The sequence below is a fragment of the Crinia signifera genome, chromosome 1 (assembly GCF_055691185.1).
Source record: "Crinia signifera chromosome 1, ASM5569118v1, whole genome shotgun sequence".
Taxonomy (NCBI): Eukaryota; Metazoa; Chordata; class Amphibia; order Anura; family Myobatrachidae; genus Crinia; species Crinia signifera.
In genome coordinates, this window is record NC_139217.1 from 380,702,831 (window position 1) to 380,716,314 (window position 13,484).

General features: G+C 47.6%; 1 protein-coding gene across 4 annotated transcripts in view; it reads right to left on the minus strand.

The window, feature by feature from the left end:
* Window positions 1-13,484, minus strand: part of KSR2 (kinase suppressor of ras 2) — a 435,191-nt gene that overhangs the window by 261,236 nt on the left and 160,471 nt on the right. For all 4 annotated transcript variants that reach the window (XR_014445794.1, XR_014445796.1, XM_083151467.1 and 1 more), the window contains exon 4: window positions 5,860-6,364. Coding sequence is in view for 2 of the 4 variants with exons in the window: in XM_083151467.1 (XP_083007593.1) it covers window positions 5,860-6,364 (505 nt within the window). In the remaining 2 variants the exon portion in view is untranslated. The remainder of the gene's footprint in view (window positions 1-5,859; window positions 6,365-13,484) is intronic.

Consider the following 13,484-nt stretch of genomic DNA (forward strand, 5'->3'; position numbering starts at 1 on the left):
ATTACATAATGCACGGCCTGGTGTGGTCGCAAGCAATGCCCCCATGTCAGGCAAGTGATAAAGGGCTTATTTACTTGGGAGGATTCCAGACATAAGCAAAAGAAAAACTTCCCTTTTCCCCCCAAAACTGAACATCCTTTGATCAACCATAGAACTGCTTCACCTGATGCTTTAGCCATAATAATCAGAAATAGATTTGAACTGTGTATCATAGGGGCTCTTTATCCCTGTGGATATTAACTCCATAATGGCAATTTAATGACTGTGATGAGCATAATCAGCATCAAACAGCAGACAGCCTCTGTGGGGTTTAAATGATCACTACATTGTCTCTTCATTCACCCACGGCTGCACACTTGTTTTATGCTCATTAATTTTTTTTCCCTGCAAATGAGTTTGGTTTTGTAAGGAAGTACTGCTTATTGTACAAGAATACGCTATTGCACCAATACTCTACAGTACTTCAGTACTAACGGAAATGTTTTCAGAGGGGCATGTTTTCCTTTATTTGTTTTATTATTGATAAATGCAATTTTGTGATGAATTCTATACAGCTTTGCAATTTCATGCAGAGTAATGTACTATACTACTCACCTATTTACCACAAACTGCATTTAAAATGTTTTATTTCTTTTTAGTGTGGGCAGATTTCGCCTCAGCTCACAATACTGTTATAAATAATGTTTGAATTTATTATAGTGGTGGAGCTGGGACAGAGAAGTCATCAAGGTCACCAAATTTTCTGTAAAACCAGCTGATACAGCACAATGCTACAACCTCCATGCTTTTTGGAGCCAGCGGAGGTCCTCCTTTAAACTGGCTACCGCGATCCGAACTCTTAGCTCCGATATGATAGATCAGCTGGCAGCCGCAAGAGCTTCCACGAACATCAGTGAGGGCATCGGGAGCAGGGCTGTTGTGCATGACCAGCAGCAGCAGCAGTAATAGTCTCTCCCATGGGCCAGTAGCTACACCCCTATAGATGTGCAAATCTTGGGGGGCAAGAGGGGCGGAGTGCTATGAAGCAAGCATAAGTGAGTTAATGTAAAAATGCTCTCTGTGTGTGTATATTATATATATATCTATATATATATATATAGATATATATATATTTTATATATATATATATATATATATATATATATATGAAAAGGAAGGAATATAGAAGTGTGCTCTATACTCTCACCATAAAAAATACATTATAGTAAAACAACTGTATTTATTCGGATCATTGATACAGTACATAGATTCTTCATATAGACGTTTTTACATATGGTTCCAATATTTGCTCCAACATCTGAGTAAAGTGAATTCACAGATATAATCCTACACGTTTCGTCTGCTAGGAATTCCTCAAGGGCGATCTGGATCCAATGAAGTTTATGCAAAAAGATATGGGGCGAGATGTACTAAGCTTGAAAAGTGCTAAAATGTAGAGTGATAAACAGCTATCCAATCAGCTCCTACCTGCCTTGTCACAGGCTGTGTTTGAAAAATGTCAGGCAGGAACTGATTGGCTAGTTGTTTATCATTCTCCATTTTATCACTTTTCAAGGCTTAGTACATCTGGCCCATGATCTCAATAAAAAGTGGGTGTGATGTATAACAATATCGAAGTATATGTGAGGCACCTTGTTATACATAACTGTAGTGCTCCATAGTAACCCGAAATCAGGACAAGCTTTAAAATAATGTCTTTTTTACAGCTCACAGGTGGGTGTCACTTTGGAGTAATTGTACTTAGTAGTACTTTCAGTATTTCAGAAGTAGTACAGGTCCCTTACTCTCTGACTGGTGACTTGTACTACTTCTGAGATACTGAAAGTATAGAGCGCACTTCTATATTCCTTCCTTTCGTTATCTTGACTTTCTGTGCCTCTAATTAACAGGGAGGCACTATAGAAGTGCTGCCCCCCAGACAGCGCAAAACAAGGCCACATTTTCATATATATATAAACCAAAGGGGGAGGAAGCAGCACTCCAAGCGACTTGTAAAAAGAGACACTTCAGGCAGACATTGGCCCTTATTCTGATCGGTGCGGATTTTACCGCATGCGGTCGTACCGCCGATGGTTATCGTCTGCGCATGTGCAGAGGTCACTCTGCGCATGTGCAGGCGATTTCGCCGCACGTATTCTTCAGACGACGCACAGGGGGCAGAGAGGGGCATGAAGGGCTACTTAGCCTCATTACCCTATGCATACGCCCCGCGTTTGATGGGCGTTTCCATGCAAACGCGGGGCGTATGCATGGTAATGAAGCCGTGACGCATGTGTAGGGGGCGGGCATCTGACATCGCCGGATGTCAGCTGCCCGCCCCCATACATGATTTCATACGGACAAGTGTCCGTGTGGTCTTGGGTGGCGGGAGCTGGTGGAGCGTGCGGCCCTGCATTCGATGGTCGGCGACCATCGAATGCAGGGGCTGCTCCCAAGATGGAGGAGGCGTATCCCCGTCCACTTTCATGCGGACCGCCACATATCCGCGTACGGACGGAGGTGGCGATCCGTATGGAAGGCGGGGATTCGCCTGCACGGTCCTGGCCGCATATACTGATCGGGCCGCACCGATCAGAATAAGGGCCATTGTGAGACAACGTTTCATTGCCCTGTGTTAGGCAATTTCTTCAGGTGATGACCTTGCTGAGTATGAACATTTACATCTCTTAAGCCATAATTGCCGGGGATACTGGGTGTGTATGGGGCGAATGTCATTGGGAGCGCGCTCCCGCAACCAGCCCTGGGTTGGTCGCTGGTCAGAGGAGCATGCTTCTGCGACCAGCGGCTGTTTCTTCCAGCAGAGAGTCTCTTTTTTTTTTGAGCGACCATCTCTGGTCGCTGATGAAAACAGGACACTGAGCAATATATTCTCAGATATCATATTTTTGAATGCCTTGGAAATTCTAAAATCTGGTTCGATGTGCAGGGAGTTGGAACAGGTGGAGAATCACTGCTACTTTATATAAAAAGCAAATCACAGAATTCTAGAAATAAATAGCAAAGACAAATAGTAAATAGTAAATATCCATATTCTTCTAAGGGCATGTAACAGTAATATTAAAAAACAAATGTAATTTTTTGTTTGATTGTTACTTATGTTTTCATATATAAAAACACATATTTCATAGAGGGTGAGCTTTACGGATTACTGCGCTTGCCACACTATATCAAATCAACTCCATGCGTAGTGGATAGTAGGGTTATGAACAGGTCAAAAATTGCTTCGGATTGCATCGATATATCGGCCGATATCACATCCGATATATGTATATATGTATATGTGTCCGTGTGTAACCGAAACACTGCCATATGCTGGTCTAATCAGTGAGTGAAACTATATCTTTCTCTTTCACACATACAGAAACACAGAGGCAAACACAAATACAGAAACACAGAGGCAATCACAAGGTAGCAGACTGTCCAAGCTTTTGCTTCGAGCGGCTTAACTGGTGTGTATGTGTATATATATATATATATATATAGAGAGAGAGAGAGAGAGAGAGAGAGAGAGAGAGAGAGAGAGAGAGAGAGTATTCTTCATAATATTAACTAGTTTACGCGCTACATTTAAATTGCTGGCTTTCTCCATGCAGAAAATCGAGTATCTTTAAAGCATCATAATCAAAGCAGCATCCTGCTGCTCTTGTAAGTAAGAGTTCACAGCTGGAATCTCTGCAAATCTTTTTATTTCCACATCATTCACCCTGTGGATGCTATTTTGTACTCGCAAAATGCTATTTTCAGAGAAGAGCTTCTTTTAATCAAGTTTTTTTTTATGTTGTTGTATTGCTTAACAGTCTACTCCAGCACTGAGCAAGGCCTGTGTATGGATTATCCGACAGGTACATGATTTTTTTTCATATAGTTGTGTGCTGATCTCGAGATTTTTACTAGCATTATGTTACTTAAAAGTCTTGTCATGCTCTTACACCTTAAGTTAAGCTTGATTTCCACTTAAAAATGAAACAAAACTGTAAATTATTCTCCCACAAATAATATGCTACATATAAATAGGATATCTTTGATTAACCTTTGGAATTGTGAGATCTTCTCCATAGCAGGGAAGATCTGACACAGCAGCCTTAAACTTGGGAACACACTGAATGATATGACGTCCGGTTGGGCGGTTCAGACCGGCATATCGCCTACATTGCTCAGTGTGTACCGGCAATAGGTATTCTCCTACAGGTGCATCTGATGACATTAGGGGTGACATGTAATAGGGTGCGGTTTTTTAGTAAAAGAAATTGCACGTTTTGCAGTGAACAAAAAATTGCACTTCAAAAATCACATCCAGATGTTTATTAAATGCAAACATCAAAGTTGCAAATAAAATTGCACAATAAACATTCTCAAAAATCGCCTGAAAAATAGTCAAGGTTCTGGCATGCGACAGAACCATACACAGATCAGGGAGATCTGTGCATGGTTCTGTTTGTAAAATTGTTAAAATATGAAATATGTTGCCCCCCCCCCCCTGTATATCAAAAACCAGCACCAAGCTCATTGAGACCGTCCTGGTATCTCTCCTTATCACCCTTGCATTTATCTCTTGTTAAAGCTTAATACATTTGCCCCAGTGTGTGAGACTTGCCTGCCAACCCCTTTTGGGGAGCCTCGCACCCATTCTAGGAGAGTAGGCAAGTTTATAATAGATTTAATGGGAAAAATGTGTTCCTTTGTATCACACCTTCTTTATTAGGTGCGGTAATTACAAAATTATACCTAGTGAAATATTGTTTTTCAAAATTGTTAACACAGACATCAAAGCTTTAAAATGTTTCAGCATCTTCTGCAGAGTTTTCCAAGGGGTTAACGAAGAGAGAAAAGGACCTCTGGTCCAAAACAGCTGCAAATTAGTGGATGAAATGAAGGATCCAGGAAGCAGTGTCTGCATTAGGCTGCAGTATGGGGTCCTGCTTCCCGCACCCATCTCCGCTGCTAGAACTAATGCCTTAGTCACAATCCCATCTGCCTACTGGGGTATTTGGGCCTCCAGTTTGCATGCAATGATCATTTCCAGTCTTCCAGTAAAATATTGTTGTCTGCTGCTTATGTGAGACTGTCCAGGACATTAGCAAATAGCATAGGCCGGATATCTGCATTCTCACACATGGCCATGTATCTGTAAACAGAATTTCATGTGTGCACATATTCAGTGGCAAGTGTTTGCTAAATATAAAGGAAAAATCAGGATGGCTGATAATTGGTCTTTTGCCCATATTTTTATCGAATGACAAACGTCAATTCGGACCTGTTCGCTAGGCTGCACCCAACACCCAATCGAACACACACCCCCCCCCCACGTCCCTCCGCCCCTCCGCCATCCCGATTGCCTTGGTAGCATGCGAGGGGATGTGTACGCGAACACATCCCCTCACATTTGGACGACCTGCCGCAAAAATCATTCGATGGTCTTTTACCATCGAATGATTTTTCTGCAGTTTGCAGAAAAAAGACAGTTTGAACTGTTTTTTTATCTTGGTCGCCGATCACCGAATTGGGGGCGGGTGCTGACGTCATGTGACGGCCCGCCTGCAATCGTGCGATCCCCCTGCCCATGCAAATCCTCAGCAAGTGTGATTCTCACCGATGGCATTCACACAGGAAGTCTGCACATGCGCATAATCGCCCATGCACATGCAAGTTTGGAAAAGGAATTTGGCCGATCAACCTTGAATCAGGCCCTTTGTCTCTTCTGAGTGATGCGGTTTATAGCAGGGGGTGGCCAAACCTGTCCTTAAGATCTACCAATCGCTACTTTCAATCTAGCAGCTACATCGCCTGCATGTCGCTGGCTATTACATTTGGGTCAGAAATATAGCAGCTATAGCAGAAGATATAAGAAATGAAACTTACTTGGGTGTGTGAGACTCATCCACTCGGTGGGCAACTTGGAACTCATGAGATTTGCTCCGATGCAGGGAGGTGAATCCAGGGATTAGGTGAATGAGTTTTCTGGATGAAGGAGGTGGTGTTCCTGGTGGTTTCAGTTTGTTCCTCCGTCTTACAGGGGGGGTGCCGGGAGGGGTCATAGTGGTCACTATGTTAGGTGTCCTTGGTGGATTGTGCGCTGTATGCCGCTGGCGGGGGGATGGTGGTAATGAGCGGTGTCCAGTCTCTATAGGGGGGCATGAGCCTGGATATGCTTCAACAGTCAACCTGTCTACATTAGTGTAGAGAGATCCATGAGCTACGGGCAAATGGCAATAGTGCTGGAGGCATTTGGCCTGTAGTTTGGGACTCTGTGAAAGGTGCGTTCGGATCCACTGAGCAGTCTCTTGCTGGGTGTAGGCAATATTTTCCTTCCCTGCTTCAGAGGCTGGCCATTGTATGGCCCAATCTTCCTTAGATAGACTGCTTCCTATAAGTGAAACAGGCAGACATAAATAAATATTTTAGCACTTCAAATAAAATAACTGTATAAAGCATTACAATTGAAATATTGCATTCCAGTATTACTCATAGCATTCCTTTTCTTTAGATGAAAGGGGCAGGCTGAGTTCTCTCACCTAAAGGAAAATAAATGGGGCATTTATAAGTAGGAGGGGTCATGATTACAACTAGTACCAATCAAGGTAGGAGGTCTGAAAACACGGAAGGGATGGTTCCCTTTGGAGTAGTGTTATTATACAGGAACCAATCGGACCAAACCATGAGGAACTTATAAGTAGTATAGTGGAGGTAAGCTGATATTTTCTCCATGGCTGCCACATGCCAGATATTGTTAAGAAGTTGTAGGCAGGAAGGAGGATCAGCACACTTCCATTGCTTAGCAATCTAACAGTGAGCAGCATTCAAGATATGCATAGAAAGATGTATACTTATTAAGATACTTAATTGGGCAGCCAAGAAGAAACGACCAGGGAGATTTTGGTATTTGAACATGAAGTACTGCAGGGAGAATCTGGGAAACCTCATCCCAAAACCGTATAATCTTGGGGCCCGTCCACCATATGTGTAAACGGGTACCTCCTTCACCTCATCACCTTCAGCATTGGTTAGATGCGGAAGTATACATTTTACGTAGGCAGGTAGGTACTAGATACCATTGATAATACATCTTGTAAGCGTTAGGGGCACAGACTAATGTAGAAACACCAAGCGGGTCACAAGGCAAAGGCTGATGGAGTGATATGGAAGGAGTGTGTGTGTGTGTGTGTGTGTGTGTGTGTAGGAGCCGGACTGGAGGCAAAGCCTGGGGGTAGGCTCCCCTGACAGGGTTTGTAGGGAGCTGACTAGCAGTTTGTCATAGGAGGAGTGCTTAAGGAGAGGGTCATAGGGGGAGGGGCTTAACGGGGTGTTGGAGGGGTATATAAGCAGGGTTCAGGCAGGAAATAGGGGTCACTGGGAGATTTTCTCAACAGCTAAGCAGCACTGCATCTCCCATGGCTTCCCCAAACGCTGATGCTGAGGTATCTGCGGCGCTGGCTGCCCTCAGGGAGGCAGCAGGCACCAGAGGGGCTGAGTGGCTGCAGCAGCAGATGTCAGGTCTGCTGGGGGGACTGGGAGCAGCAACGCAGGAGGCTGCTCCAGCGGGCGCACGGCCTCGGAGGTCCAGGCCTCCGGAGCGCTTCAGCCCATCTGTGTCCCCCAGGGTTCAGCGCCGTTCAAGGAGCCCCGTCAGGGACCCTCCAGGCCAGGCTGCGGGCCGGGCACCTTCCGCCCGCAGGACCAGGTCTGGGAGGAATCCAACCAGCAGGCGGAACCCTCCGCGCGGGGGGGACCCCCCCCCCCACGTGCAAGAAGACCCGGCGGTGCGTGGTACTGGACCTGGAGCGGCGGGGCATGCGGGGCATGCTGCTGCCCAGCGCGGGGTGAGTCGTGCCAGGGGGGCAGAAGTACAGGCTGAGGACCGCAGGCCTGGTACACGGAGCGAGAGACGCACAGCTGGCTCCGCCTCCAACGAGGTCACGCCGGCTGGTGCTATACCTGAGGGTCGGGAGGACAGGAGAAGAGAGATGACAGCGTCAGCAGATGATGGAGAAATACCTGGTCCCTCTTCATTGGCTGGGTCTCGTCAGGACACTGGACCTGCGGCTGCTGGGTTCACAGCCCCCAGGCAGCCTGGTGAGTCTGTCTCTATGTCTGTTAATGCTTTAGCACAGAGTCAGGGGGGGGGGAGGGTTAGCCCTCCAAGGGGAAATGAGTAGGGGCTTTACTGAATTATTGAGTGGTTTTGCAGATTGGTTGGTGGGTTTGCGGCAGGGGACGGGGCCGTCCCCGGCGGCAGCATGGGCGCCGCAGTATTCGGGCACACCAGCTACCATTAGTGTGCCAGTCAGTAATAGTGTGCCGGTTAGCAGTGGGGTGCCGGTGAGCAGCGGGGTGCCGGTATCCGGCGGTGAGCAAAGTAGCAGTAGTGCAGGGGCAGAAGGGGGCAGTGTTGGGACGCAGGAGGAGAGTGGTAGGCTCAGTGACACTGCAAAAGGGGAGGTGTATGTATGCTTTGAGGGGCCATTGGGGGCCCACCTGAAGCAGGAGGTGAGGGAGAAGATTTGGAAAGGGGAATACGTGGATATATTTTCATTGCTCCCTTTAGAGCGTTTTAATCTGGATAGGCCCCGTAAGGAGGAGAAGAAGGAGGAGGAGGAACGGCGGCGGTATCGGCTGATACCGCGGTCATTCACGAACTGGCTCCAAGCATTTGCTATTTTAGCCAGTGTGATTGGGGAGAAGGCACCTGACAATTGTTCAGGCTTGTTTTGTTACATGGATGCGATAGGAGAGGCATACCGTGTGTATGGGGGCTTGGCTTGGCTCAGGTACGATGAGCAGTTTAGGCAGAGGAAGGCTGTTCGCCCTAACATACGTTGGGACCATAAGGATATTGCTTTATGGTTAAAGGTGACGGCTCCCACAAAAAGTGGGCAGCCCTTTTCGTGGGGACGGGGGGGGGCCGAGGGAGGCCACAAATGGGACGGCCATGCAGAAGGGACTCTGCTTTGCCTTTAATGACGGGTCATGTCGTTTTGGGGCAAAATGCAAATTTAAACATGAATGTTCCTCGTGTGGAGGGACCCATGGTGCAAATAAATGCTTCAGAGGGAAGTCACGGGACGGTAATTCAAAAGGGGGAGACACCGGTTCGGCTGGAAAGGATGCTGGGCTATCTGCGTAGGTATCCTGACCAGCAGACAGCCGTGTTGTTGGAGGAGGGGTTTAGGGAAGGTTTTAAGATACCTTCCGACGTGCAGGTTTCAGGGGGCTTAAGGAGGAATTTGAAGTCTGCAAGGGAGCATCCAGAGGTGGTGCAGGATAAACTGCGTAAGGAGGTGCAGCTGGGTCGTATGGCTGGACCTTTTGGGTTGGCACCATGGCCAGATTTGATAGTCTCTCCATTGGGGGTGGTGCCAAAAAAGGAGGCGAACAAGTTTCGTCTTATACACCATTTATCTTTTCCAAAAGGGGCGTCGGTCAATGATGGCATTGACCCTGACATATGCTCGGTGGTTTATACATCGTTTGACGCGGCTGTTCAGTGGGTGAAGCGGTTTGGGAAAGGGGCCAGATTGGCAAAGACGGATATTGAATCGGCATTCCGTTTGCTGCCGGTTCACCCAACCAGTTTGCGTTTGTTGGGTTGTTGTTGGGACGGGGAATTTTTTGTTGATCGTTGTTTACCGATAGGTTGTTCTTTGTCATGTGCTTATTTTGAGGCCTTTAGTTCTTTTTTGGAGTGGGTGGTTAAGGATGTCTCTGGGTGCAATTCAGTTATTCATTACCTAGATGACTTCTTATGTATTGGTCCTGGGGGGACCGGTGTATGTGACTTATTGTTGAGGACTGTTGAAAGGGTGTCGGCAGATTTTGGAGTCCCGCTTGCGCCAGGTAAGATGGAGGGCCCTGCGACTGTGATCAGTTTTTTGGGTATCGTCATTGATACTGTGAATATGGAGTGCCGTTTGCCCGAGGAAAAATTGCTGGGTTTGAAGGCCGAGGTGGGGAGGGCGTTGCAGTTGAAGAAAATTAGATTGCGGGAATTACAGTCCTTGCTGGGTAAGTTGAATTTTGCGTGTCGCATTATGCCGATGGGCCGCATTTTCAGCAGGAGACTGGCAGCAGCGACAGCAGGGGTGGTTCTTCCTCATCATTTTGTCAGATTAGGTAGTGAGTTGAAAGGGGACTTGCGGGTGTGGGCAACTTTTCTGGAAACTTTCAACGGCAGGGCGTTGTGGATGTCAGACACGTGCGTGGCTACAGAGCTAGACCTTTTCACAGACGCGGCTGGGAGTGGCGGTTTTGGGGCTTATTGCCAGGGACATTGGTGTGTGGGCAGGTGGCCGGAGTCTTGGGTGCAGAGAGGCTTGGTCAAAAACTTAGCATTGTTGGAGTTATTTCCTATTTTGGTTGCAGTAGTTGTTTGGGGTGAGCTATTCCGCGACAGGAAGATTTGTTTTTACTGTGATAATCTGGGGGTTGTCATGGCTATTAACCAATTGTCGGCATCTTCACCGCCAGTGGTCATCATTTTGCAGCAGTTGGTATTGGAATGTCTGGCTTTGAATTTGTGGGTTGTGGCTAGGCACGTTCCCGGTGTCTCTAACGGCATTGCGGATGCTTTATCTCGTTCACAGTGGGAGCGTTTTCGGGAGTTGGCACCAGAGGCGGACGGGGAGGGGACCGGGTTCCCGAGTCGGCTCTGGGCTCTGCTGGACGGGTAGTCGATCAGCTCATCAGGGAATCCTTGGCCCCGAATACATGGTCGGCATACAATCAGGAATGGCGGAGCTGGTTAGAATGGCGTGAGGTAGTAGGTCTGAAGGAGGATGATGACGAGTTGGCTGTCTTGCTATATATAGGCCATTGTAAGGAGATTGGTTGGTCAGTGGCAAAAATCACGCGCTGCATGGCGGGCTTGGCTTTTGGGTTTCGTGCAGGCGGCAGGCCTGACGTCACTAAGAATTTCCTGATTGCGCAGGCTTTAAAAGGTTGGAGGAGAGGTCATGTCGTACAGGATCAGAGAAGGCCGGTGTCTTTCCAGTTGTTACAGAATATGGGCATGAAATTAGGGGAGGTCTGTAGTTCCAATTTCGAGGAAAGGTTGTTTGGGGTAGCTTTTTCGCTTGCCTTCTTCGGGGCACTGCGGATTGGGGAGCTCGTGAGTCCAAGCGTGTCCAGGCCGGGAGGTTTGTTAGGAGAGGATGTGGATTTATACTCGGATAGGGTGGAGCTAGTGGTGAGGAGGTCTAAGACGGATCAGTTAGGGAGGGGGAAGAAGGTAGTTCTCTTCTCTGTACCAGGCTCAGATATGTGCCCGGTGGCACGGCTGAGGATATTTAAGGAGGTCAGAGTGGGCAGGGAAAGGGATCCTTTGCTGATGCATGCGAATGGATCCTTTTTATCACGGTTTCAGTTCACAAGTGTGTTTAGAGCAGTCCTGCGGACGTTGGGCCTCAAGGGGGAGGAATACGCGGGTCACTCTTTCCGCATTGGGGCCGCAACTGAGGCTGCTAGAATGGGATTTGGGGATGAGTTGATTAAGCATATTGGGCGGTGGGAATCGTCTCGCTTTCGGTCTTATGTTCGTTTAGGGGATTGTTGAGGTTGACCGTGTTTTTTCTGTTTTAGGGCAGCCTCCGTGCCTGATTTGGATTTTAGGACATTCATATGTCTTTTGGGGAGCTTTACGGGCTGATGTCAGACCGAACGGCCGCCAGCTGGGTTTGGATAGAGAGGAGGCAGTGGTTCGCTGGCTGGGAAAACGCGGTATGGTATGGAGTGGAGTGCTGCAGGAATTTCACCGTTTTGTTCGGCTCGATAGGGTTCCCGACATATTAGTTCTGCATGTGGGCGGGAATGACCTTGGGAGCAGACCATTTAGGGAGTTGATACGGGATATCAAGTTTGATCTCCTACGGTTATGGGCAATGTTTCCGGAATTAATCACGGTTTGGTCAGACATCGTGCCACGCCATTATTGGAGGGATGCGAGGTCGGCTGACAAGCTCAATAAGGCACGGATTAAAGTTAACAGGGCGATTGGGCGTTTTATGGCCAGGAACGGGGCTGTTGTGGTGAGGCACAGGGAACTTGAGTCTGGTGCCGGGGCATTTTGGAGAGGTGACGGTGTGCACCTGAATGCTGTGGGGATAGATGTTTGGTCTTTGGGACTACAAGAGGGAATAGAAACAGCGTTCCGGATGTGGGGGGGGCGCACGGGGTTAAGGGTTTAACCTCGTGCTTTGTGGCGGAGGGGGGTCCTCGAGGTTGGTGGCATTGAGGCTTAATTATGCGGCGGGGAGGGCCCCATGAGGGGGCTGGACTCCCCTGGGTGAGGTTAATTAATGAGCACTGGGTGTGTACAATTGGTGCCCTCGAGCCAATCGCTATCGGCTGGGGGTAAGAGCTCCTGGAAGTGCTTAGAGGTGTGGATATATATTTATTGAGGGCCTCGGGGACCACCTTCCGTGGGAATGTTTTTGGATTATTGTTTAAAATTGTATTGTTTCAATAAAGATGGCTGCTGTGGCCAATTTTATCCAACAAGAGAGTTATGTCATTTGTGGGGGGATAGTTGGGCACAGCGATTAGACAATACCCTGTCATGTAGGAGCCGGACTGGAGGCAAAGCCTGGGGGTAGGCTCCCCTGACAGGGTTTGTAGGGAGCTGACTAGCAGTTTGTCATAGGAGGAGTGCTTAAGGAGAGGGTCATAGGGGGAGGGGCTTAACGGGGTGTTGGAGGGGTATATAAGCAGGGTTCAGGCAGGAAATAGGGGTCACTGGGAGATTTTCTCAACAGCTCCCACCCACCCTTCCCTATTTTTTATAGTTTAGGTGGAATATTTGATAGGATGTCTTTTTGTCACAGTGGCCTGTGCGGAGGGGGGTCCTCGAGGTTGGTGGCATTGAGGCTTAATTATGCGGCGGGGAGGGCCCCATGAGGGGGCTGGACTCCCCTGGGTGAGGTTAATTAATGAGCACTGGGTGTGTACAATTGGTGCCCTCGAGCCAATCGCTATCGGCTGGGGGTAAGAGCTCCTGGAAGTGCTTAGAGGTGTGGATATATATTTATTGAGGGCCTCGGGGACCACCTTCCGTGGGAATGTTTTTGGATTATTGTTTAAAATTGTATTGTTTCAATAAAGATGGCTGCTGTGGCCAATTTTATCCAACAAGAGAGTTATGTCATTTGTGGGGGGATAGTTGGGCACAGCGATTAGACAATACCCTGTCATGTGTTTGTTTGTGTGTGTGTGTAGGTGGGAGGGAGCACTGACTGCTGTGGAAACACCAAGCGGGTCACAAAGCACAAGATATTTCAGTGGTATGGAAGGAATCTATTATTCTGCACCTAAGGCCAGGACTCTCTCCAATACACTGCTTACCAATATGCATCATATCATTAATATTTTAGTGTCCACATTATAGTTATTTTCTTGACTTAATTAGTACCTTGGTCATAGATCCATATGATTTATTGAATGCTTTGCAGTACATGCAAATCACAATGTGACCCAAAGTGCAAAGGTTATATCAAACC